The sequence below is a fragment of the Nerophis ophidion genome, linkage group LG10 (genome assembly GCF_033978795.1).
Source record: "Nerophis ophidion isolate RoL-2023_Sa linkage group LG10, RoL_Noph_v1.0, whole genome shotgun sequence".
NCBI lineage: Eukaryota > Metazoa > Chordata > Actinopteri > Syngnathiformes > Syngnathidae > Nerophis > Nerophis ophidion.
This window is the reverse complement of record NC_084620.1, coordinates 4,345,032-4,372,908: the sequence shown is the minus strand read 5'-3', so window position 1 is coordinate 4,372,908 and position 27,877 is coordinate 4,345,032. Positions and strand designations below refer to the sequence as shown.

The following is a 27,877-nucleotide window of genomic DNA, read 5'->3' as shown; positions in this document are numbered from 1 at the left end:
CTTTTTTGTAGCATATGTGATAGGACCGTCCGACTTGGAGAAAAAGCGTAATTGTAATTGTGATTTATATTTGCAATTATTATATTTTATACACAAAAATGCACAAAACTGCAAAAATAACCAGTAAAGGAAGACATATTACTTTTAGACTGTTGATTAACTTATTTTTGTCTCAAGGTGCCACACATTAGAACAATATCCAATAATTTACTTGAAAAATATTTTGCTTTTAAGCAGACGGATTCAGATAATTTGTCAACATCATGCTCTTTAATTGAATAAATATTAGAGCAAATTACACAGTGTTTATAATATAATCATACTATATTCTATTAATAATGATAATAATGCAAATAACCATTTAAGAGGATATACACTTATTTCTCATTACATAGAATTGTTGATGATTGTCCTGTTATTGGAAGTTAAATAACTTCCATCCATCCATCCGCTTTCTACCGATTATTCCCTTTGGGATGGCGGGGGGTGCTGGTGCCTAGCTCAGCTACAATCGGGCGGAAGGCTTTGTTATTCTAAAAAAATATGCAACAAATAAAATTGATTAATTTGTGTGTGCAAAATATTAATTTACATAGATATTGAACATCTTAATGTGTATGTTTTTTCCCAGATGGAAAAAAAGAGGTGGACGTTGTCTTTCTGCTTATTGTTAGCAAGAGATCACGACTGCAATCATGCTCGTTCGTCCGTGTAAATGGGCTCATATTGCTCATTCGATTTGAAGCTAAAATATTCCACAATGGGACATTTGGCTTTGTAATTGTATTTTTTCCGCGTAATTGTGTTACTTTGCGGCACTACTGACTGGGGGACCGTGAGGCTCTCTTTACTGTGAGTGTGTTGGCGGCAGTGCCCCGCTTTCGTCTCCGCCGAGACAAAGATTGTTAATGACTGAAAAGAGGGGTCACTCTGTTCAGTTAATTCCACTGTTAAATGCGCTCACGTGATTAGAGCGATGTAAAAAGAAAGTCATGTTTCTTTCAGTTTGAAGCGACAGACGAACAAATGCGAGGCTCAATTCTGATGAGAAAAAAAAGCCTCAGCGTCTTGCGGTTATTTACAGCATTAATTAAAACCTCAATGTCGATACGATTTAGATTAATCGTGCAGCCCTAATATATGATATTTTCTTGATGTTCTGATATACCGTATCTTGTATCCGCTTTGTTTATTTAGTAAATAGTATCTGACTGCTAAATCAATCAGCTATCATGCCTAAACTGCAAATACTGTAGTGTAATTCATGGGTTCTCAAATGGGGCACGCGTATCCCTGGGGATACTTGAAGGTATGGAAAGGGGTATGTGAGATTTTTTTAAAATATTCTAAAAATAGCAACAATTCAAAAGTCTTTTATAAATATATTTATTGAATAATACTTTTAAAAAATATGAATGTAAGTTCATAAACTGTAAAAGGAAATGCAACAATGCAATTTTAAGTGTTGACAGTAGGGCTGGGCGATATATCGATACATCGCAGGTTTGCCCTTGTGCGATATAGAAAATGACGATATTGTAATATTCGATTATATGTTCTCACACAGTTGCTTTTAGCTGCGGGCATTACGTTACTGGCGTTTCTCACTCCTTCTCGTCTCTCCTTCTCACAGAGACGTAAACCAGCCCGCCTTCTTACATACGTCACATACTGTCGCGCGTCTAGCGTCACACGCTCTCGCCGAGCAGAGAGGTAGCAGCATGGCTAACGTTAGCTGAGGCAGGTCGAGCAGAGCAGAGTGACACTACAAGAGAGAGAAGGTGCGAAACTGATCACAAATGGAGGAAGAACAATAATTGCCCAAAATAAAGAGCAGGGGATCCATCATCTGGCGGTGGTTTGGCTTCAAGCGGGAAGATATTCAGCAGACAACAGCAATATGCAAAGTATGCAGCAGAAGTGTTACTACAAAAAAGTAGCAACACTATTAATTTTTTCTTTCATTTAAAAAGTCGCCCGTGAGAGAATAAAGAGTATTTAATAAATACAGTTTTGGTCAATTGACTTATTTGTGATTTCCCTCTCTGCATGAAAGTTTAAATGTAGCAAATATTAATGCAGTATGAAGAAGAATGTTTTAATGTAGACACATATAATCATCATACTGCTGTGATTATATGCATCGAGTCTTCATTCAAGGCCAAGGCAAAATATCCTAATATATATCGTATATCGCAATATGGCATAAAAATATTGCGATATTAATAAACGCCAATACCGCACAGCCCTAGTTGACAGCTAGATTTTTTTGTAGACGTGTTCCGTAAATATTGATGTTAAAGATTTCTTTTTTTGGTGAAGAAATGTTTAGAATGAAGTTCATGTATCCAGATGGATCTCTATTACAATCCCCAGAGAGGGCACTTCAAGTGGATGATAACTACTATGTGTAGAAATCTTTATTTATAATTGAATCACTTGTTTATTTTTCAACAAGTTTTTAGTTACCGTATTTTCCGCACTATAAGGCGCACCTAAAAACCTAACATTTTCTCAAAAGCTGACAGTGCGCCTTATAATCCGGTGCGCCTTATATAGGGACCAATATTGAGCCACAACAGGTCTCACAACTACGGTAAGCAGCCGCCGATTTTATTTTCCCCAGTAGGAAAAGAAGCGCGCAGTGCATGCTGGGATATATGATTGCGCCAGACCGTGCCGTTTCATTTCCATTCGTGTGTTTATGTAAAGACCCCAAAATGGCTCCTATTAAGAGACATGACTTCAGGAAAGCAGGAATTGTCACTGAACCACTAGACAACAGCAGCGACACTGACTCCCTTAACGATGTCTCGAAATAGTGCAAAGCACTAACAATATATCAATAACTCAACGTTGCTCAAACGTTAATGTCACACAACACAACACACAAAATAAACATGAAAAGCTCACTTTATTAAGTTATTCCTCATCAATGAATCCCTCAAATTCTTTTTCTTCAGTGTCCGAGTTAAACATGTCACAAGAGGTCTCGCAACTACGGTAAGCAGCCTCCTACCCTATTTTCCCTCATAGAAGAAGAAGTGCGCGGTGCATGCTGGGATATATGACTGCGGGAGGCGTGCCGTTTCTGTGTGTTTATGTAAAGAGACACGCTTACGGCGAGTTTAAACTCAAGGCGATCAGTCACACTGTACAACACAGGAATAGAGCAGCAGCGAGAGAATCTAACATTAACAGCAGCGACGCTGACTCTTTTAATGACGACTTCGACGAGACGAATGTTGGATGCCGTATTTGCTCAACTGTTTGATTCGAACACTGAAGAAGAAGAATTTGAAGGATTCGTGGATGAGGAATAACTTAATAAAGTGAGCTTTACATTTTTATTTTTTGTGTTGTGTTGTGGGACATTATAGTTTGAGCAACGTTGAGTTATTGATATATTATTGCTTTGCACTATTTCGAGTGTTACTATATTGTGATTGTACTAAGGTTTGATTTACCGTAACAGTATCTGACTGTTTTTGACGTTTTTATTGAATCGGGGAAAATAGTAAAATGTCTGTTTATTAATTTTGGGAGTCAACGGAGTTGTCAGAATGCTGGTTTGTAATCAATTAATAAAGTTTGACTGACCTATCTGACTGTTTTGTTGACATTCCCTTTAGCGGAGCTCCATCTAAAGGATGCATAACGTAACCCCAGCCTCTACTGTAGCATCTATTCTATGCGCCTTATATATGAACAAAGTTTTAAAATAGGCCATTCTTTGAAGATGCGCCTTGTAATCCGGTGCGCCTTATAGTGCGGAAAATATGGTATTTTTATATCTTTTTTTTCCAAATAGTTCAAGAAAGACCACTACAAATGAGCAATATTTTGCACTGTTATACAATTTAATAAATCAGAAACTGATGACATAGTGCTGTATTGAGCAAGAAACTTCACCCTTGCTCCTGATGGGTGCTGGTTAGCGCCTTGCATGGCAGCTCCCTCAATCAGTGTGTGAATAGGTAAATGTGGAAGTAGTGTCAAAGCGCTTTGAGTACCTTTAAGGTAGTAAAGTGCTATACAAGTACAACCCATTTATCATTTATTTATTTATTTTACTTTTTTATCAATTTTTTTCAACCAAAAATGCTTTGCTCTGATTAGGGGGTACTTGAATTAAAAAAATATTCACAGGGGGTACATCACTGAAAAAAGGTCGAGAACCACTGGTGTAATTGACACTTACTGTATACAAGTACATTTGACATTGGTTATATTGATATTCATTTCATAGAGAGTTTAATGCATTATCCATCCATTTTCTACTGTTTGTCCCTTTCGCGGTCGCGGTGGGTCGCTGGAGCCTATCTCAACTGCATTCGGGCGGTCGGCGGAGTACACCCTGGACAAGTTGCCACCTCATTGCAGGGCTTACACAGATAGACAGACAACAGATAACCGAAAAATAACACAATCTTGTTGTGTCAATGTGTGTCACTTCAAAGTCCACAACGAAAGTTTATTTCCCCATCTGATCGGAACCCAGATGGTCAGTCATTTCTAATGAGTTACCTCGCTCATGAACATGTTAAAATAGGACTTGTCTGTGTTTTGCTACCTGTTATTCTATGCAATCATCAATTATACAATATAAACCTCATTTAGCACACACCTTGCAACCCACGGCCGCAGGTAGATTGTAGCCCAGTGGACAACACTGGCATCATAGACAAGTGGTCACCATAGCAACAAGCTGAACAGGTTTTTCAGGAGTCACCCTTGATAGAAATGCTAGATAAATCACATGTTTAAGTAGTTGTTAGTGAACCTTTTGTTGCTAAGACATGATTAGAATTGGCACAGTTTGTTCGTGTGTGTGTTTAAGATGTTGTGAAGGGTTGATGGGAATGAAGTATGACGTGTGCATTTTGGAAAGCATTCTACCTTCAAAACTCAGTACGTTTTTCCTGCACTAAATTAATCAAATTCATCAAAAATAAGATTTATTTAAAACATGGAAACATCTTAATCTGAACATGGATTGTCACAGTTAGATTATGCGATTAGAAACCAGTTTTCTCTGGCATGGAGGCGTTATCGGTACGCCAATCACAAGCAAAAATAAAGACTGGGTGGAAACCGTTTACTCCCAGGGTGCTCAAAGTACGGTCTGGGAGACCATTTGCGGCCCTCAGAAGAGTTTTGTTGGCCCTCAGGTTATTGTCGAAAAAGAACAACCGTGAAAATGTAAAAAAATGAGCAAAAATTGTAATGTAATGAGAAAAAGTTAAACTTTTCTAATTAATAATATCATACTTACAACACAAACCTGACAGTTTTGTCTTTGAATGTATGTTTTTATTTGTATATAAACACGCAGGCACACATGGTTTCCCCTAAACTGCCAAGATACTTGTGGCAGGGGGCGTGGTTATGGGCGTGTTCACCATGACGACATGGAGTAATTTGCATAATTTACGATGACGATGATTTAAAAAATAATGTATACATACATTTTAAAACAAATCTGTTTTATATGATTTAGTATTAACATCTTTTTTTGTATCATTTTGACATAGTTTCAATAGTTGCTGTATTTTGTACAATACACTTTGACAATTTTCAGGGGTTTACTGACTTGTAATGACTTAAAATCCAAAACAACTAGCAACAAATCTAGCATCTTATTCTGGAGTTATAAAATGTACTCGTGTTTAGAGACTCTACTTCTGTCCCTCGATGTCCCTGAATAAGAAGAGGGCTGCAGCGAGCATGACGTCACACTTGCTTCGCGCTGTTACTCGAGTTGGACTTTCTCTTCTTAAAAGCCTCCACTGTCCTCTTGTGTGGTCCTCTGTATTTTCTGTGTTATTTAAAATGTTGATTTCTATTTATTGTTTTAATTGGTTTTACTCTTTAAAATCGTTTTTAATCATATTTATTTTTATATTGTTTTTATATTGCTTTTATTTTTTTATTCAGTCATTGTTGGAGCTAAGGATTATATTTGAATATTGTTTTTAATATTGTTGTGCAGCACTTTGAAAACATATGTTTAAATCTGCTATACAAATAAAGTGGATTGGATTAATATTCGCACGTTTTGGAGCTGGCTGTTCGCGGGTATATCCGAAATATATATAAAAATCATGTCCACCTAGGGCTGGGTGATATGGCCTTTTATTGATATCTCGATATTTTTAGTCCATGTCACAAAACACGATACATATCGCGATATTTTGCCTTAGCCTTGAATTAACACTTAATTAATCACAGCAGTAGGATGATTCTATGTGTCTACATTAAAACATTCTTGTTCATACTTTATTAATATATGATCATTTTAATTTTTCATGCAGAGAGGGAATTTACAACTAAGTCAATTGACCACAAATGTATTTATTAAACAGTTATTAAGCAGTGGCACAAAAATTCATGTCATTTCAAAACAGAAAGTGCAAGATTGTCAGAGACATTTTAAAACAAGCTATTAGGGCACTTTTGTGCATGATGTCACTAAGAAGACATATCAAAATAACACTAAAGTGCACTTTTTGTACAGAACGCCCCTATAGTAGTTAAAAACAAATAAAGTGCACTTTTGTGCATGATGTCACACAAGATATTTCAATAAGTGTCACATAAAAATGAGCTGCATATCAAATAGTACATGTCCTACGGTGTAGATGTGGAAATAGTTGCTTCGGCATTTTGTGGGTGTGGCACCGAATGGAGATGTTGACATGAAAAGTTTGAAGGACTCTTCATTCTCTAGCGGGTGACTTTTCAAATGATGCTAAGAATTAGCAGTGCTGCTAGTTTTTCTAGCAACACGTAAATGTTCAACATATTCCCGCTTGAAGTCAAACCGCCGCCAGACGATGGACTCTGTGCTGTTTTTCTTGGGAATTAATTCTTCCTCCATTTGTTACCAGATTCGCACCTTCTCTCTCTCGTATTACCACCCACACTGTTCCGCGGGAGCGTATCACGTTGCTCACGTGACAGTATGTGAGGTGTGTAAGAAGGTGCGCTTGTTTTAAGTCTCTGTCAGAAGAAGAGACAAAAAAGAGTGAAAAACGCATGCAGTTTAATGCCCTTAGCTAAAAGCAAGTGCATGAGAACGTATACTCAAATATCACGATACAGTCATTTTCTATATCGGACAGAGACAAACCCGCGATATATCGAGTATATTGATATATTGCCCAGCCCTACGTCCATCTCACAATTTGATTACGATTCAGAACCTAGGATTTGATTACAAATCGATTATTGATGCATCTTTTACATGTACAGTATATAGATGCAGTTTCACATTTATTTTTCTTTCACTAAATAAGCGTTTATCACTTGCAACTTAAAAAAAAAAAAAATGCTAAAAGAAACAGTTCAATTAATTCCCACAATTATTAAATTAATAAAAATGTGTGCAAAACTGGAACATAAGTGCCCTAAAATAATGGCGCTCGTCTTGGTGCGGTGGCTTGTTGCAGTCAGTCAAATTTTAGAACTGTCTGCATTACAGGCGGTAGAAATGGATGGATGGACACTAAATAAATCGATTATCAATTATTGATGTTTACTAATCGATTCTATAATCATCTGTGTCCAAATTGCAATGCATCAAAAATCTATTATTTCCCCAGCTCTACTGACAACGCTCCAGACATTCATTTGTTTTCAATTAAAAAAAACAACATATTTCCAAGGTGTGGCTGTGATAAAAATGTTGTGGCGGCGCGTTACATTCAATGACCTTAAGGGGAAACCCTGATATTTATGTTTATATGTATGTGTATATATGTATATGTTTGTGTGTGTATATGTGTATGTAAATGTATGCGTATATGTACAAAACCAAAAACCAGTGAAATTAGCACGTTGTGTACATCATGAATAGAAGCAGAATCCATTTTCTACCGCTTGTCCCTTACGGGGTCGTGGGGGGTGCTGGAGCCTATCTCAGCTGCACACGGGCGGAAGACAGTGCACCCCCTGGACAAGTCGCCGCCTCATCGCAGGGCCAACACAGACACAATGATTTGCAAATCCTTATCAACTTATATTCGATGAATTCACTCCAATGACAATATATTTAATGTTCGAACAGAGAAACTAAATATTTATTTTTTTTGCAAATAATCATTATTTTAGAATTTAATGGGTGGCAACACATTGCAAAAAAGTTGCCTCAGGGGCATTTTTAGTGATGTGTTACATGGCCTTTCTTTTTAACATGAATTGATTAACGTGGACCCCGACTTAAACAAGTTGAAAAACTTATTGGGGTGTTACCATTTAGTGGTCAATTGTACGGAATATGTACTGAGCTGTGCAATCTACTAATACAAGTATCAATCAATCAATCAATCAAACAACACTCAGTAAACGTTTGGGACTTGAGGAGACCAATTATTAAAGCTTTTCAGGTGGAATTATTTCCCATTCTTGCTTGATGTACAGGTCAAGTTGTTCAAAAGTTCTGGGTCTCCGTTGTCATATTTCACGCTTCCTAGTGCGCCACACATTTCACTGGGAGACAGGTTTCGACTACAGTCAGGACAGAGTAGTACTCGCATTACTTTACCAAGAAGCCACGTGTGCAGAATGTGGCTCGGCATTGTCTTGCTTACATGACCAGGGGCGTCCATGAAAAAGACGTTGCTTGGATGGCAACATATGTGGCTCCAAAACATGTGTGTACTTTTCAGCATTAATCAGCGCTGTGGACCCTTCCTCAGCAACGGTGCCTGCTGGGCCACTCTGACGGCGGGGCACCAGCCGTTATAAACGCACATCAAAAGATACCGATATGGCGGTATTCTCTCAAATATATATTTCTTTCTAAGATACATTGTATTTCCTATAATGCCGGTATATCGCAAAGCCCTACTGTCACATCTCTTGTCAACAAACTGGCTTCGCATTAAGGCACCTCCTTACACACACAAACACATAAACACACGCATACACTCACTCTTTTGGCTTCACTATAACAGCGCAACACGTCACTCCAGATCCAACTGCATCAACAAAATGAAAAACAGCTTACGTTTGTTTAAAAAACGTGCTAAATAAACTAATGAAGAGTGAATGGTGCGTAATGTAAAGTTTTTTACGAGTGTCCTTATCACATTATCTTTTTAATATACTGTTCATCTGTACCAATTTTGCTATAATATTGCAGACTTTCAAAATTTGCACTTAATTCTCACCATATTGTACTTACTGTCACCAAGTTTTGAGAAAATCAATTACTTACAGTTCAGTAAAAAATTAAAAAAATATTCATAAATGACATTCTGACTACCAAATTGCATTTGTATCCAAATATTGGAGGATTTTCTCAAGCAAATGTGATTTATGCCAGCAATATTACCTTTTATTAATCGTGATTAATCTGATTTTTAAAAATTAATCACTTGACAGCCCTAGTTTTTAACTTTTTTTTTTCCAAAATAAAACAATGTCAATATGCCCTCTGCATAAGAATAGAAAATTTGAAAATAAGTCAAGATTTTAAATTGTATGATATAAAAACCTACATCCATTCATCCATTTTCTACCGCTTATTCCATTTGGGGATGCGGGGGCGCTGGTGCCTATTTCAGCTACAAGTTTTAATAAATGTCAGAATGTTCTCAAAGAACAGACAAAGGCTCCCCTTGGCTCTAGCATCTAGTGCCTGGGCGAAGTATTGCAAATACGCCCGTGTGCATACGCACGTCGCTCGAGTCTCGCTATGTCATCAACTCTCGCCGTTTGCCAGCAGTGACATAAGGCAGATGCGACAGATGTTTGTTTACTTTCAAGATGCCGTTGCACGCGATGTTCAGCTTTGCTTGTGCCCTTTTTATTTTCTTTTGCCTGTCGTTCTTAAGAAGACCGTTTTGTTTGGGCGCATCAGCCTGCGCTATGTAAATTGTGTTTCACTGTGTATTTGTGTTTGAAGCCAATATTTACTTGCAGTAGCAGAGGCTTGATGTCTGACTAAAACCACAAGTGTCATTATTATGAAAATCATTAATTACTTACGCTGTTCTGGGTTTCTGGTTTTGCCATCTTTCTCCTCGCATTCGATGGTGTAGGGATAATTCAAATGGCTTTTGATTGACATAAACGTGCAATATTAATGAGTGAAGGCAAAAACGGGGGAAGAATGGGTGTTCGAATTGAGCCTAATACGTGACATGACGCTAGCACATCCTGGCTGGAAGAGAGACTGGTGAAGAAAAACCTAAACTGACGTATTATTATGCTAAAACTTAAAGGCCTACTGAAAGCCACTACTACCCACCACGCAGTCTGATAGTTTATATATCAATGATGAAATATTAACATTGCAACACATGCCAATACGGCCTTTTTAGTTTACTAAATTACAATTTTAAATTTCCTGGGAGTTTCGTCTTGAAAACGTTGTGTAATGATGACGTGTACGCAAGACGTCACGGGTTTTTAGGAGGTATGAGCGCTACGCACACACACAGCTAAATGTCGTCGGCATTTAGCTGTGTGGCATAATTACACAGTATTTTGGAGATCTGTGTTGCTGAATCTTTTGCAGTTTGTTCAATTAATATTGGAGAAGTCACAGTAGAAAGATGGAGTTGGGAAGCTTTAGCCTTTAGCCACACAAACACACAGTGATTCCTTGTTTAAAATTCCCGGAGGTGAAAATTTACTATGGATCAGAGCGGACATGGATCCCAACCGAATGTCAACCAGCAGGTTGTGGTTAAAAAGTCACTTCTTACCGGAGAAAAGCTGAGCTTGGGCCGTCCGTACAGGTGCCGTCGACTTCCCTGAGACATTGGCGTCAACACACCCGTGGACACACCCTTCCGACTAATAGGTAATATTAAACTCACTAAAACACTAGCAACACAATAGCAAGCTAAGGGATTTCCCAGAATTATCCTAGTAAATGTGTTTAAAAACATCGGAATCTGTCCCAATGCATTTGGTTTTATTATTTTCCATCCATCCATCCATCCATCATCTTCCGCTTATCCGAGGTCGGGTCGCGGGGGCAGCAGCCTAAGCAGGGAAGCCCAGACTTCCCTATCTCCAGCCACTTCGTCTAGCTCTTTTTTACTTTTATTTATTTATTTTTATATATTTTTTTCCCCCTAGTCCGTCTTTATCAATACCCTCAAACACAAATCTTTCACCCTCGCTCAAATTAATGGGGAAATTGTCGTTTTCTCGGTCCAAATTGCACCTTTTGTTGGAGGCTCCCATTACAAACAATGTGAATATGTGAGGAGCCCCCACACTTGCGACGTCATCGTCTGCGACTTCTGGTAGAGGCAGGGCTTTTCTCTTAACTACGACAGTTGCAAACTTTATCGTGGATGTTCTCTAATAAATCTTTTCAGCCAAAATCTGGCAATATCGTGAAATGATCAAGTATGACACACAGAAGGGACCTGCTATCCCCGTTTAAATAAGAAAATCTCCTTTCAGTAGGCCTTTAAGGAAAGTAATTAATACACATATGTGGCCCCTTCCTAGATTACAAGTAGGGCTGGGCGATATATCGAATATACTCAATATATTGCGGGTTTGTCTTTGTGCGATATAGAAAATGACTATTTTCGTGAGTATTCGAGTATGTTCTCACGCAGTTGCTTTTAGCTGCAGGCATTACACTACAGGCTTTTCTTGTCTTTCCTTCTGACAGAGAACTAAAACAAGCGCACCTTGTTACACAGTCGCATGCTGTCGTGCGTGCAAAGTCATACGCCCTGGCCGAGCACAGAGGTAGCGGCATGGATAACGTCAGCTGTGGCAGGTTTTGATTGATTGATTGATACTTTTATTTGTAGATTGCACAGTTCAGTACATATTCTGTACAATTGACCACTAAATGGTAACACCCCAATAAGTTTTTCAATTTGTTTAAGTCGGGGTCCACGTTAATCAATTCATGGTAAAAGGTGGTGCAAGCGGAGCGGTGCGAGTGGTAATACGAGAGAGAGAAGGTGTGAATCTGTTAACAAATGGAGGAAGAATAATTAATACTCAAGCAAAACAGCACGGGGTCCATTGTCTGGCAGTGGTTTGGCTTTAAGCGGGAAGATGTTGAATACACAACCGTAATATGTAAAGTATGCGACAAAAGCTTTGCTACGAAAAGTAGCAGCACTCCTAATTCGTACCATCATTTGAAAAGTCACCCGCTAGAGAATGAGGGCTTGAAACTCTGCATGTCAACATCTCCGGCTGGTGCCACACCCAACAAAATGCCGAAACTACCAGCACTGACCCAATTGAGGCTGGTGTCTTCCATTTCCAGGTCAACACCGTATGAAAAAAAATAGTCAAAAACAAAAGGAGATAACGTCCGCAGGAACCTACCACAAAGCGAAGGACATACAGTATTTGATTTCCTATTATGCAGTTAATTTTTGTTTTACAGTTTAACCATCTTGTGTGACATCATGCACAAAAGTGCACTATTTGTTTTAAATATTGTAGTGGTGTTCTTTACAAAAAGTGCACTTTTATTTAATGTTTTGATATGTCATCTTAGTGACATGCACAAAAGTGCACTAATAGCTTGTTTTAAAATGTCTGACAATCAGTCACTTTTTTCTGAAATGACATGAATGTTTGTGCCCCTGTTAATAACCGTTTAATAAATACAGTTTTGGTAAATTGACTTAGTTGTGATTTCCCCCTCTGCATGAAAGTTTAAAATTAGCATATATTAATGCAGTACGCCCAAATGCAGCTGCGATAGGCTCCAGCACTCACGCGACCCCGAACGGGACACGCGGTAGAAAATGGATGGATGGAGGGAACAAGAATGTTTTAATTTAGACACACAGAAGCATCATACTGGTCTGATTATATGCATCAAGTGTTAATTCAAGACTAAGGCAACATTTTGAGATGCTGTAAATATCGCGTATCGTGACATGTCCTATAAAAATCGAGATATTAATAAAAGGCCATATCGCCCAGCCCTAGTTTCCATGTTTTTCGTTGTCCCCATTAGGTTGAGTTTTTCTTTCTTTGATGTGGGATCTGAGCCGAGGATGTCATTGTGGCTTGTGCAGACCTTTAAGAGGCGGCACGGCGTAGTGGGTTACGCCACAGCAGTGTTTCTCAACCTTTTTTCAGTCATGTACCCCCTGTGAACATTTTTTTAATTCAAGTACCCCCTAATCAGAGCAAAGCATTTTTGGTTGAAAAAAGGAGATAAAGAAGTCAAATACAGCACTTTGTCATCAGTTTCTGATTTATTAAATTGTATAACAGTGCAAAATATTGCTCATATGTAGTGGTCTTTCTTGAACTATTTGGAAAAAAAGATATGAAAATAACTAAAAACTTGTTGAAAAAAAAAAACCAAGTGATTCAATTATAGATAAAGATTTCTACCCATAGAAGTAATCATCAACTTAAAGTGCCCTCTTTGGGGATTGTAAAAGAGATCCATCTGGATTCATCAACTTAATTCTAAACATTTCTTCACAAAAAAAGAAATCTTTAACATCAATATTTATGGAACATGTCCACAAAAAATCTAGCTGTCAACATTGAATATTGCATTGTTGCATTTCTTTTCACAGTTTATGAACTTACATTCATATTTTGTTGAAGTATTATTCAATAAATATATTTCTAAAATAGTTTTGAATTGTTGCTATTTTAAGAATATTTTTGAAAAATCTCACATACCCCTTGGCATACCTTCAAGTACCCCCAGGGGTACGCGTACCCCGATTTGAGAACCACTGACTTACATGATTGTGAAATCCTCTATATCGACACAGAACAACGGAATGAAAGTTTAATAATTCTGTGGCGGTGCAATATATTTCTAGGTTGCCGATTTGCTCATTTTGCTATTAATCAAAAAGGGATTCAGCCTCAGACAGATCATCCAATCATCATGCAGAAGTCTGGCATCCAGGTCAGCCGAGCCCACTTTTCAGTCACGAGGCTGAGCCCCCGTCTTAATCACTTCCAGAGATGCTCAGTGTCAGTAGGCGGGACAAACCTGAGCATTTATCCAATGATTGTCCAGTTTTGCTACAGTAGAACAACCCACTCAATGCTCCCCCATTTAAGTCAATCGGCACTCGGCTGTAACATTGTTTCACCTACTCAGTGGCCTAGTGGTTAGAGTGTCCACCCTGAGATCGGTATGTTGTGAAAGACTATACAAATGGGACACATTACATACCTGCCTGGCACTCAGCATCAAGCCTTGGAATTGGGGGTTAAATCACCAAAAATGATTCCTGGGCGCGGCACCGCTGCTGCCCACTGCTCCCCTCACCTCCAAAGTGGGTGAACAAGGGGATGGGTCAAATGCAGAGGACACATTTCACCACACCTAGTGTGTGTGTGTGTGTGACAATCATTGCTACTTTAACTTTAAACTTTGACTTAATGCGATGCAATAAAGATGCATAAAAAGAAGGTCGCGTCAGCTGATGTGAAAGTAGCTGATTCTTAAGAAAGTTGAATGTATTTTAGTTCAATCGGTGTTGGTCCTGCTATGAGGTGGTGACTTGTCTAGGGTGTACCCCGCCTACCGCCTGAATGCAGCGGAGATAGGCTCCAGCACCCACCGCGACTCCAAAATGGACAAGCGGTAGAAAATGGATGGAGGGATGGAAATGTAAATACAAAATTACATAGTCGACCACTTTTTGTGAAATTTTAAAGGAAGCTGAGATTCTCTTGCCTTCTTAAAGCAATCGCCAACGCATCCAGCAGGTCTCTATGGTAAACAGCCTCTGGCGTGTTTGAACAAGGCGGGTCAGAGAAGTCCCCAAGTCATATCCATCACAGATCCATTACTTCGGGACAAGGATTGGCTTTAAGAGCTCGGTCAGTCGGGCTGGAGTGCAAAGCAGGGCTGGGAGTGTACCATGACCGAAAGAGCCGCCGGAGCCAAGATGTGGGCGATTTGCCTGCCACACAGGCGTGCCTCAGTCTTATCGCCGACACTGGCGCGCGGCGCTATTTCTGTCTTTGAAAGAGATCCACCGTCCTTTTTAATATTTGCACATTTTGTAGCTCTCTTACCGTGTGTATCTTGGGTATACTGTATTAATGTACTGTATGTCCATAATGCAGACATGCTGTTTTCACTCCAATCGTCTTGATCTTGGTTATGTCATCACAATATCCTGTTTCGGTGATCAAAGTCTTTCGATAGCCACATTTTTGGTGCATCACTAGTATTAGATTTAACGATATCAATCTAATGGTACGATATTATCACGGTATCAAGGCTGTATTAGTGTGGTTGAAAATGAAGTGGTAGGACTTTTTAGGATAAACACACTGTGATTGAACACAAACATAATGCTAACATTTTCTACTCATATATCACTACTATGTATTTTAAGTTCAAAGGATAATGCAGGAACATCCACTGTTTCAAGCAAATATTAGAAATAAAAATTAACAGTTGAGTGTCTTTAAAGTAACATTGTAAACATCCTAAGTGACAAGTGTAAAACAAAAGTGTTCAGTTTAGTGTCTTTCAACTTTTACTTTCTGAGCAACAGTGTTTTCTACTGTGGACATTTTTTTTTGCAGTTTGGAAAATACTGTTTGTGAAGCCCCGCTAGCTTCAAAAATGTTTTAAGCCAATAAGCTACTACAACTAGTTTAATAGCACATAGCAATGTTTTCTGCTATTTATATTCTCACTATATTCTCACGAAACTAGCTGAAATGATCTCGATTGCCCCTAGTGTACTAGAGGCACACAGCTTATGGCCAACAGTCTCATTAGAAAGAGAGCATGGAAACTGGGACTTCATATGTAGGTGTGAAAATAGAAAAAAACAAATTATTTGAGAATTCAGACTCATTTAGTGCATGGAAGCATACTGAATGCCATCCATCTGTCCATTTCCTACCGCTTGTACCTTTTGGGGTTGTGGGGGATAGGGGGGGTGCTGGAGCCTATCTCAGATTCATTCGGGCGGAAGGCGGGGTACACCCTGGACAAGTCGCCATCTCATCGCAGGGTCAACCAGATAGACAGACAACATTCACACTAGGGCTGGGCGATATGGTCTTTTTTTAATATTGCGATATTTTTAGGCCATATCGCGATCTCCGATATATATCTCGGTATTTTGCCTTAGCCTTGAATGAACACTTGATACGTATAATCACAGCAGTATGATGATTCTATGTGGCTACATTAAAACATTCTTCTTAATACTGCACTAATATATGCTCATTTAAAACTTTCATGCAGAGAGGGAAATCACAACTGAGTCAATTTACCAAAACTGTATTTATTAAAGTTATTAGCAGGTGACTTTTCAAATGATGCTACATATTAGCAGTAATGTTACTTTTTATAGCAACGCTTGTGCCCCACACTTGAAAAATTAAAGTTGTCTATTCGACATATTCCCACTAGAAGCCGGACCTCCGCCAGACGATGGGCCCCGTGCTGTTTTTCTTGGGAATTAATTCTTCCTATATTTGTTACCAGATTCGCACCTTCTTTCTCTCGTAGCAACACCCCGCTAGCACCACAGCTAACGTTAGCCACACTGCTACCTCTTTGCTGGGCGAGGGCGTATACATATGTGTTGTATGTAAGAACCTGCGCTTACACTCTGTGAGAAGGAGACACAAGGAGTGGGAAGAGCCTGTAGTGTAATGCCCGCAGCTAAAAGCAACTGCGTGAGAACGTATACTCGAATATTACGATATAGTCATTTTCTATATCGCACAGAGACAAACCCGCGATATATCGCATATATCGATGTATCGCCCAGCCCGCCCAGCCCTATTTTTAATACCGTGATATTTTTAGGCCATATCGCGATATACGATATATTTCTCTGTATTTTGCCTTAGCCTTGAATGAAGACTGGATACATATAATCACAGCAGTATGGTGATTCTATGTGTCTACATTAAAACATTCTTGTTCATATTGCACTAATATATGCTACTTTTAAACTTTCATGCAGAGAAGGAAATCACAACTAAGTCAATTTACCAAAACTGTATTTATTAAAGTTATTAGCAGGTGACATTTCAAATGATGCTACATATTAGCAGTAATGCCATTTTTGGTAGCAACGCTTGTGCCCCACACTTGACAAATTAAAGTTGTCTATTTGACATATTTCCGCTTGAAGCCGAACCACCGCCAGACGATGGGCCCCGTGCTGTTTTTCCTGGGAATTAATTCTTCCTTCATTTGTTGCGAGATTCGCACCTTCTTTCTCTCACAATAACCCGGTAGCATCACAGCTAACGTTAGCCACACCGCTACCTCTCTGCTGGGCGAGGGCGTGTACGTATGTGACGTATGTAAGAATGTGCGCCTGCTCGTCTGTGAGAAGGAGACAAAGGAAAGAGCGAGGAGAGCCTGTAGTGTAATGCCCGCAGCTAAAAACAACTGCGTGAGAACGTCTACTCCAATATTACGATATAGTCATTTTCTATATCGCAAATAGACAAACCCGCGATTCATATCGTATCTCGATACATCGCACAGCCTTAGTCTGACATTCCCACCCGCAAGAATTGTTAAGGGAATCATTTTAAAAATGAGAAGCAATTTCGAGCAATTCATTCACTGAAAACCGCTTCTTAAAATGAACAGGTTTTTGTAACGGTTGGGCGCGTGTGACCTCGGGGAACATGCTTTTTTTGCCGTACCAAAATATGATGAAGCATAGGTAGCACTTTGCTTCACTGTGACTACGGTGGGAGACGAGGAAAGGCTGGTGTGTTGTGTCCTTTAATGTTAATGAGCTTGTAATGTTATGCAGAGGTATAGCTATAACAATTAATAGACAAATTATACTATTTATTATCCCAGCGGAGAGTGGGGGAACACAAAATACTTTCTTCTTTGTAGGGGTGAGGTGTAACAGAAAATATTTCAGAAGCACTGCTTTAGAGTGACAATGTAAATATCCAGTGCAAAACAATCATGTTCACATTTGTGTCTTTCAACTTTTGCTTTCTGATAAGCAATGTTCTCCACTGTGGACATGTTTGCATCAGTCTGGAAAATCCTGTTTCTCAGAAAAGTTAACTAATAACGAGGGCTGTCCAACTATTCAAATATTTAATTGAGATGAATCACATTGTTCATAGTTAACTCAAAATTCATCATGATTATTCGCAGATGTACATGATTTTTCATCATTAACAAGTGTGCCCTAGACAGATGATTTTCAAGTTTTAACACCATGAACGGACAATTAATTTTCTTTAATGAAATGTATTTGACACTTTATGCTTTTATAAACATCTCATCACAAAAAGAACAACCATGATTTAATGACATTCATACAAAAAAAAATTGGATTAGATTAGATTTAAAATCATTGGTCCCGGTGAGGAAATTCATTTTCACTGACCATACATTTAGACAATAAACATTACACATCACTGACAAAACTAGCAAAAACACATCTTACATGACAATGAGAGCAACAACACATTTACAGGCTTGTCAGACAGGTCGGCCGGGCCTGCTGTTTAGGGTGGCTATAGCTGCAGGGATAAGGCTTTTAAAGATGCCTACTGTGTGTTGGGGTCTTGCCAGATTTTGTATAAAAACAGAATTTGTATTCCGGCTTTAGGAGCACTTTCGTTCGGAGAAGGAGCTACACTTTCATGTTTTTAAAGAACAGTTCCACACATAAATAACACAGAATGTGGATTGTTACGACCATGCTGTAATTGTCAAAGATGTTTGGTAATATCGATCCATCTTTTTTCTACCGCTGTACATTACATGTTGTACAAGTTAATGGTCTTCATATCTCGGCATGGCAAGGTTTGAACCTTCCTTATCAATTGATAAAATTGTATATTCAGCCATCTAATCATTCTGTAATTGACGACTCGACCAAAATATGTTATAAAATAATTTACACATATGTTCCTCAACTAGTGTACTATAATTTTTTAGGTGCAAATATCACAGAATAACATTACAAAACCTCTCTGACGAATTGGGATGAGTAACTTTCACATTTAAATCGATACGGTACTCCTTTGATCTGGGAATCGATACGGTACTCAACAATACCAATTTTTGGTACTTTTGTGTGTTCATGTGGTAAAAAGTGTTTGTGTGATAATGAAATCTTAAAATGTTTAAATGTAACATTTATTTATTTATCCGCTTCGAAATCACCTGCTTTTCTCAAGTGCTATCAAGTAGAATAGAATAGAATAGAATGAACTTTATTGTCATTATATTTGCATATAACGAGATTAAAGACTCCAACTTAAGTTGCGGTAGTGGGAACAAATATGGGGTGAAATAAATGACATAAGAGGTAAAAAGGAAAAACTAACAATTGAAATAGACTACTATCCAATACAAATAATAAGCAATCCTGTACAATATACAAAACACTATAGAAGTACAAAATACAAAATACTGTACAATATACAGAACAAGACAAGAGTACCGAAGTAATAAATAACAATCAATGTCGGACGTATTGCACTCGAAGGGTAGTATTGCACAGTAGGGTATTAGGGCATGATATTGTATACGGGTGAGTTATTATTATTTTAAGTTAGAGTTCAACATGGTGACAGCTTTGGGAAAGGAGCTGTCTCTGAGCCTGTTTGTTCTGGCTCTGCACCTGTAGCGCCTGCCTTATGGTAGCAAGTCAAACAGGTGGAAGCCAGGGTGTGTGCTGTCCTTGGTAATGTTTTTTGCTATGTTGAGGCAACGGGAGTTGTGTAAATCCTTCAGGGAGGGCAGGGGACAGCCGATGATTTTTTGTGCAGACTTTATGACCCTCTGAATCGCCTGTTTGTCTGCTTCAGTGCAGCTGGCGTACCACACTGTTATGCAGTACGTCAGCAGGCTCTCGACAGCCGAGCGATAGAAGGTCACCATCAGCTGCCTCTCCAGTCTGTTCTTCCTCAGCACCCTCAGGAAGTGGAGTCTCTGCTGGGCCTTCCGGATGACCGCAGTTGTATTTTGGGTCCAGGACAGGTCAGCAGATATGAGGGTGCCGAGGAACTTGAAGGAGCTGACTCTCTCCACCTCCTCGCCGTTGATGTAGTACTCGCAACTCGCAGGTGCTAATTGTAACAATCATCGGTACTTTAACTTTAACTAATTCAGACGTGACAAGGGTAGGAATTGGGGGTTGAATCACCAAAAATCATTCCCGAGCGCGGCCACCGCGGCTGCCCACTGCTCCCCTCGTCCCCCAGGCGGTGATCAAGGGTGATGGGTCAAATGCAGAGAATAATTTCGCCACACCTAGAGTGTGTGTGACAATCATTGGTACTTTAACATCATGCGCAACCCAGGCACCAAAACATGGCACCGCTGGATCTTACTTGAATCTGTGCCCGGTAGTTTCGGTCAGTGCCAATAAAGTAGCGGATCCGGTGTCCATCCCTTTTGACAAAGCATGATCGTAGTGCAAGACTGTATTGCGTAGCGCTTTTATTTTGAAGCCAGAAAAGGGATTCATATGAGAAAATGTCTTAACATGTTTTGATGTGGGGTCGACTGTTGGCAATGAAAAAAAAAGTCTCCTTTCGACTTCCTGGCGACTATCTTTTGTTTAGGTTGAGCTTTTAAGTCATCTTACTTACTAAATCAGTCACAGTAACAATCTAAATGTTATGTTATCACCTTAACCGTAATCCGAACAGGGAAGTGAAGCACCACCCACTTGAACGCCGCGAGCAGCAGGCGTTTGCTGCAGGGATGTTGTCTCTCCTCAGGGCGAAAAAGATTAATTTCTTGCCGGGAGAACAACTTGCCATGGCTTTGAACCTAATATTTCCATAAGATAGCTTTTTGTTTGTCCATTTCTGCTCGCCTGTGGCTCATCAGTAGCAAGTGACCTGCAGCCAAGTTCTCCCACTACGGCACCGCTCAAGGTTAAAAAAAGATGCGTGTGCGTTTATCGCTTGTGAAAAAATTTGTGCCATTATTGGAATTTATAGTTAATACTTTATCGCGTTTACTTTGACAGACCTACTAATAATTTACCTTTTAATAGTGTGAATACCTCACAAACTGATGCTTGGCTTCGCTGACCTCTAATATCTTTTCAGAATGACAGTTTATGAGGAGGCAACTTGCCTGAGTGCAGTTCAATAGGCTCCAGGCCCCCCACGACATTGAGAGAAACAAATGGTGAAAAAAATACATGGATGGATTGAGGATTTATGTAGACGAAAGTGTTGCTTTGCAGAATGTAGACTTTGTTACCTCCTCCCAGGAGGTGATTTTTTCTCCAGGATTTGTTTGTCTGTTTGTTAGCAACGTAACTCAAATAGTTACGGATAGATTTTGATTAAAATTTTCAGGAAGTGTCCCAAAAAAACATTTCTTCTCATCGACTGCGAACACACTTCACTTCCTGCTTATGGCGTTCAACGCCCCCCACCTTGGCACACTGCGCTGCGCACAGGATTCTGGGAGATTTACTTTATTTTCTGGCCCTGCCAACAATAAAGCGCCGGCCAGAAATTACACTCACAAGTTTTTGTTTGATACTGTCAGGCCTAGGGGTGGGCGATATATCAATATACAAGATATATCGAGGGTTTGTCTCTGTGCGATATATAAAATGACTATATCGTAATATTCAAGTATACATTCTCACGTAGTTGCTTTTAGCTCCGGGCTCTTCTCACTCTTTCCTGTCTCTCCTTCTCACAGACAAGCAGGCGCACAAACTTACACACGTCACATACTGTCACGTCATACCTCACATACGTATACGCCGTCGCCCAGCAGAGAGGTAGCAGACTGGGTAGCGTTAGCTGTGATGCTAACATAGCCGTACGAGTGTTAACACGAGAGAAAGAAGGTGCGCATCTGGTAACACATGAAGGAAAACTTAATTCCCAATAAAACAGGAGGGGGTCTATCGTCTGGTGGTGGTTCGGCTTCAAGTGGGAATATGTCGAACAGACAACCGTAATGTATCAAGTGTGGGGCAAAAGCGTTGCTATAAAAAGTAGCATTACTGCTAATATGTAGCATCTTTTGAAAAGTCACTCGCTAGAGAATGAAGAGAATTTCATAACGTCCGGAGAAACCTACCACATAGTGAAAGGCCTACTGAAATTAAATTTTCTTATTCAAACGGGGATAGCAGGTCCATTCTATGTCTCATACTTGATCATTTTTGCGATATTGCCATATTTTTGCTGTATGGATTTAGTAGAGAACATCGACAATAAAGTTTGCAACTTTTGGTCGCTAATAAAAGAGCCTTGCCTTTACCGGAAGTAGCAGACGATGACGTCACCCGTGTGAGGGCTTCTCACATCCTCACATTGTTTATAATGGGAGCCTCCAGCAGCAAGAGCTATTCGGACCGAGAAAGCGACAATTTCCCCATTAATTTGAGCGAGGATGAAAGATTCGTGGATGGGGATATTGATAGTGAAGGACTAAAAAAAATAAAAATAAATATAGTTTAAAAAAAATGCGATTGCATTGGGAGCGATTCAGATCTTTTTAGACACATTTATTAGGGTAATTCTGGGAAATCCCTTATCTTTCTATTGTGTTGCGAGTGTTTTAGTGAGTTAAATAGTACCTGATAGTCGGAGGGGTGTGGCCACGGGTGTGTTGACGCCAGTCTCTGAGGGAAGTCACGAAGCTGCAGCAGGACAGAAGCTCCGCCGATCTCCGGTAAGAGGCGACCTATTACCACAATTTTCTCACCAAAAACTGCCGGTTGACATGTAGTCGGGATCCATGTTCGCTTGACCGCTCTGATCCATAGTAAAGCTTCACATCCGGGAATTTTAAACAAGGAAACACTGTGTGTTTGTGTGGCTAAAGGCTAAAAGCTTCCCACCTCCATCTTTCTACTGTGACTTCTCCATTATTAATTGAACAAATTGCAAAAGATTCAGCAACACAGATGTCCAGAATACTGTGTAATTGCGCGATGAAAAGAGACAACTTTTAGCCGCTAGTGGTGCTGGCTAATATGTCCCCTCCAACCAATAACGTCACAAACACGCGTCATCATTCCGCGACGTTTTCAGCGGGAAAATTAAAATTATAATTTAGTAAACTAAACCGGCCGTATTGTCATGTGTTGCAATGTTGATATTTCATCATTGATATATAAACTATCAGACTGCGTGGTTGGTATTAGTGGGTTTCCGTAGGCCTTGAAGGACGAATACTATTTGATATCCTATTATGCAGCTCATTTTTATTTGACACTTAAAATGTCTTTGACAATCTTGCACTTTCTGTTTGGGAAAAGACATTCATTTTTGTGCCATTGCTTAATAACTTTAATAAATACACTATTGGTCTATTGACTTAGTTGTGATTTCCCTCTCTGCATAAAAGTTTAAAAGTAGTATATATTAATGCAGTATGAAGAAGAATGTTTTAATGTAGACACAGAATCATCATACTGATGTGATTATATGCAAGTGTTCATTCAAGGCCAAGGCAAAATATCGTAGTATATATCGTATATCGCGATATGGCCTAAAAATATCGAGATATTAAAAACAGGCCATATCACCCAGCCCTAGTCAGGCGTCACAGTATTATTGTGAAGACTTTGAAACCTAAAAAACGCGGTATCTACAATACCATTACACTCCTACCATCTCCAGTACATTTTTGGCAGGTCTGTAGTTGATGCAGTACGCCGAGCTATTAAAGATAATTAAGGCAAGTAGTATTGCGGACGCAGCAGTAGCCCCCACAGTGAGAGATGAACGTAATGTTGACCCATTGTCACCTTTATGGGCTCAAACATACTGTGGCAAAACATACACGAAGAAAAGTTCACATTTTCTAACTGCGCTCACTTGTCACAACACAGCTCGGTAGGCCTGGGCAATATAGGCTACTGTTTAAAGATACCAATTAATACAAACGACAGACATGATTCTAAACTAATTTTGCTTTTTTTTTTTTTGTCGTCAAAAAAGACATCTTACTCTGAGCAACATTCTAATTTCAATGATGTTTTTCTTTTTAGACCTGATATAAATTGTACTTTTTATGCAATATTTTTCAAATAACAAAATTAAGAGCTTCCTCTAAGAGGCAATACTTCTGCTTAAATCAAATACTTCTGTAGACAAAAATGTAGCATTGTACATTGCATGTAAATAAATAACCATCTGCAACATTGACAATAATAAATTGCAAACTTAAAACTTCTGTCTTGAAGAAAATGCTTCTGTAAATGAAAAATGTAACATTGCAGTAAATCAATAGAGCTACCAATAATCACTAAATAGGATTACAATTACATCTGATTAATGGAGTGCAAACTAATAACTTCTGTCTTGAAATAATTGATTAAATGCTTTGTAATTCCGTGAGAGATTTGCAGCAGCACACACAAGCTGTCTGGTGTAAATGTGCAGAGCAACTGCTTAAAAGATCGCATTGTTCTCCTTTCTCTTCATACAGGGTATCTTGTGTAAATGATTCCAACACAGTAAGCTGCTTCTTAGGTGGAGTTTGTTGTTGTTGTTGTTGTTATTGTTTCAGTTTTGTCCGCCCCGTAGAGGGTTGCATTTCCCCCACTCTGCTTGATAATAACGTTTCAGATGCTGGAATAAGTTTGTTGTAGAGTTGTCCCCAAACCAATATTTTAGTACTGGTACTGGTACTAAAATGATTTTGATAGTTTTCTAACTAAAAGGAACCACAAAAATTGACGGGGGCGCGTGGGAATGGGGGACAGGTACTTTTCAGAGGCTCTATAGTACCGAAAATGAGTCATTAGTATCGCGATACTTTACTAATACCGGTACACCATACAACCATAGTCTGTTGTTCTGCTCTTTTATAAAGAAACTTTGCACCGTGCAGTCTTTAGTTTCAGAATCAGCTTTATTGTCATTACGCAGGGTAACGAGATTGATTTATGCCTTTGTTTAAAGCACTGAAAATTATTTTCTTTGTTACAAACGTCTCGCTGTCGTTGGCATTTGCTATGTTTTTAATATTGGCCCGAATTTTATGTGACACCGATCCACCAAAATGTATTAAAAGATCAAAATCAGGTCAAAGAATAAATGGAATGTTTACCACTCCTCACTTCTGAGACTTTGACTATGTTTACAAAGCACGCCAAAGTACCCCAAATCTGAATTGTTTAAGATCTGATTTTTTTTCCGCCTCACTGTATACACTCCAAGTAAAATGTGACTTTTATCAGACAGTCCCCAATGTGGCCTCGACATTACTTGCATGCGCACCTTGATAAAGTGATATCAAAGTAAGTTGACCGGGAGGAATTCACTGCTGCTGCACTTTTAAAAATGTGTTTTTACGTAAAAGTAAATGAAAGTGATATAATGTATGAATGGATGTATATAGCGTAATATATTTGGGAGGTTGCAATCTTTTTCTGGTTGTTATGCAGAGGAGACACAGTCTCCTCTGCATAACAGGAGCTTTACTTTTCAACTCACATGTAAGCTAATGCGCCATAGCGTCAATTCCGGTCTTTCAACAATCACTATTTCTTCAGAATCAAAATCCATATTCATATACTACATATAGCATATTATTTGTGCACTATTGACAAGTGATGCACCGAAAATTTGGTCGTCTAAATAAGAAATCGAAACCGGTTGTTGTTATGAAACATCCATTTCCGCTGTCAACTTCGTCTCTCCAGTGCACACGACTGACGTAGGTCAGATTACCTTTAGACTGCAGTCACATTTGAAAAAAATCAAATTCCAATTGGATTCAGGACTACCTCCTTTTCTGTCATCTTCATTACTGTCCTATAATATGGTCCGCTACGACTAAGTCTGATCTGAACAAACTGCCACTTGTTCAGAACAGAGCAGCTAGACCGGTGCTTAAATGTTCTTTGTGCACTAATATTTCATATATGCATTCACGCTGATCCTGGTTATCTGTTGAACAAAAGGTGCATTGTAGTCTCCTTATGTTCTTTAGAACTACCATGTTAGCTCAATCACCAGATTACTTTTACAAACAGTTTTTAAAATCAACTAACACACATATTCATGACACTAGGAATGCCAGCAATGGCTATTTGGCACTTCCTGCTCCCAGAACCAATATCCTCAAACATAGTCATTTATGGATTTATATCTTTTGGGGATCGGTTGCCATCTCACATTAATCCCTCACAAAGTAAATTGTCATTCAAGACAGCTTTGAAGATATACCTATTGCAGCTGCCCACATGACGTGAATTTGTAATACTGAGTTCAACTAGCTTTTTTATTTTATGTTGTACTTTTCTTTTGCATAATGTTTGGTAATGTATGTATTCTTTGTATTTTTATTTTGTATGCTCTGGACCCCAGCAATACTAGCGGTTGCCTTGGCGTCAGCTAATGGGGATCCATTCAATAAACAATAAACCTTCTGATGTAGGGTAAATCTGATGTCAAAAGATCAGATTTTAAGCACTTTGAAACTTTTAAACTAGCAATAAATCAGATCCGTGTCACTTGAGGGCAAATAAAATCAGATTTGGTGTTCAGTGTAAACAGGCCCATTGTTGATGATTGGCTACAAGATTTTTCTCGGAGCAGCCGGTGGCGAGTACTACTTTTGCAGAATACTCGCCTTCCTAATCTCTTGTAACATTTGATGGCCGTATAAACTGTTCATGTCTCTTTATTTCAAAACTTTGGAGTACGCCATGACCTACACAAATGTTACCAACAGGCAAGGATTGTGGGAAATATAGTGTTTTACGGAAGTTTCACAGGAAACCACAACGCCTATGTGGGTCAGTGGATGCTCTCTAATACACCTGCGACCCGCACCGACCAGCGCCATGGGCGACTACAAAGTGTCACATTCTGTCTTTGTGGTTGCCTGTCAATGGGCATGTTTTTTGAGTCTTGTTGATGGCCACCCCATTACAACAACCTCTTCATCACTTCCTGTTGGTTGTCTCCACACAGATTCATGTACTGGACTGACTGGGGGGAGGTTCCAAAAATCGAGCGAGCCGGGATGGACGGGACCAATCGCTCCATAATCATCGATAGAGACATCTACTGGCCCAACGGGCTGACGCTGGACTACAACCAGCAAAAACTGTACTGGGCAGACGCCAAGCACAACTTTATCCACCGCTGTGACCTGGACGGCACCAACAGGTAAAGGGCAGCACCGTGCGTGTGTGCGTGGCTGTGCGCGCGCTGATGCCCGTTTCATGTTGTTTCAGGGCGGTGGTGGTGAAAGGAGAGCTGCCTCATCCCTTTGCCCTCACCCTGTATGAGGACACGCTGTTTTGGACTGACTGGAACACGCACTCCATCCACTCCTGCATGAAAGACAATGGCGACGTACAGCGCGTTGTCCACTCGGACATCTTCTCGCCCATGGACATCCACGTCTTCAGTCCCAAGAGACAGGTCCAGTGTAAGTTTGCCTGTGGTCGCAGATATGTCCTCGTCGCAGTAGTGAAGTTGTCTAACTATTTTATTCATCTCTCGTGACACGCAGCCAACACGCCGTGCTCGTTGAACAATGGTGGCTGCTCTCACCTTTGCCTGCTGTCACCTGACAAGCCCTTTTACCAGTGTGCCTGTCCCACCGGGGTCCAGCTGCTCCAGGACTCCATGACCTGCCGAGACGGTGAGTGGACTACTGTCCCACGCTGAAACACTTATTATTATTGCTGCTGTTATTATTATCTAGCGCAGGGGTCAGCAACCCGCGGCTCCGGGGCCGCATGCGGCTCTTTGCCCACGCTGACGTGGCTCAGCTGCATAATCGCCGACCCCCCGTTTCCGCATTTTGGTGCCTCGCCCGGACATCATTCGGGGCTAACATTCTCCGATTTTCACTCTGACTACAATATTGAGGGCGTGCCGTGATGGCTTTACTTTTAACGTCCTCTACAACATGTCATCGCGCCCGCCTTTACACCATGCTATCTGTGTGCCGGCCGGACGC

General features: G+C 39.7%; 1 protein-coding gene across 1 annotated transcript in view; it reads left to right on the top strand.

The window, feature by feature from the left end:
- The window catches only part of lrp6 (low density lipoprotein receptor-related protein 6), a 60,912-nt gene that overhangs the window by 9,786 nt on the left and 23,249 nt on the right, over nt 1-27,877 (top strand). Inside the window, exons 3-5 of the mRNA XM_061912107.1 lie at nt 26,878-27,075; nt 27,144-27,340; nt 27,425-27,556. Of these exons, the coding sequence (XP_061768091.1) occupies nt 26,878-27,075; nt 27,144-27,340; nt 27,425-27,556 (527 nt within the window). The remainder of the gene's footprint in view (nt 1-26,877; nt 27,076-27,143; nt 27,341-27,424; nt 27,557-27,877) is intronic.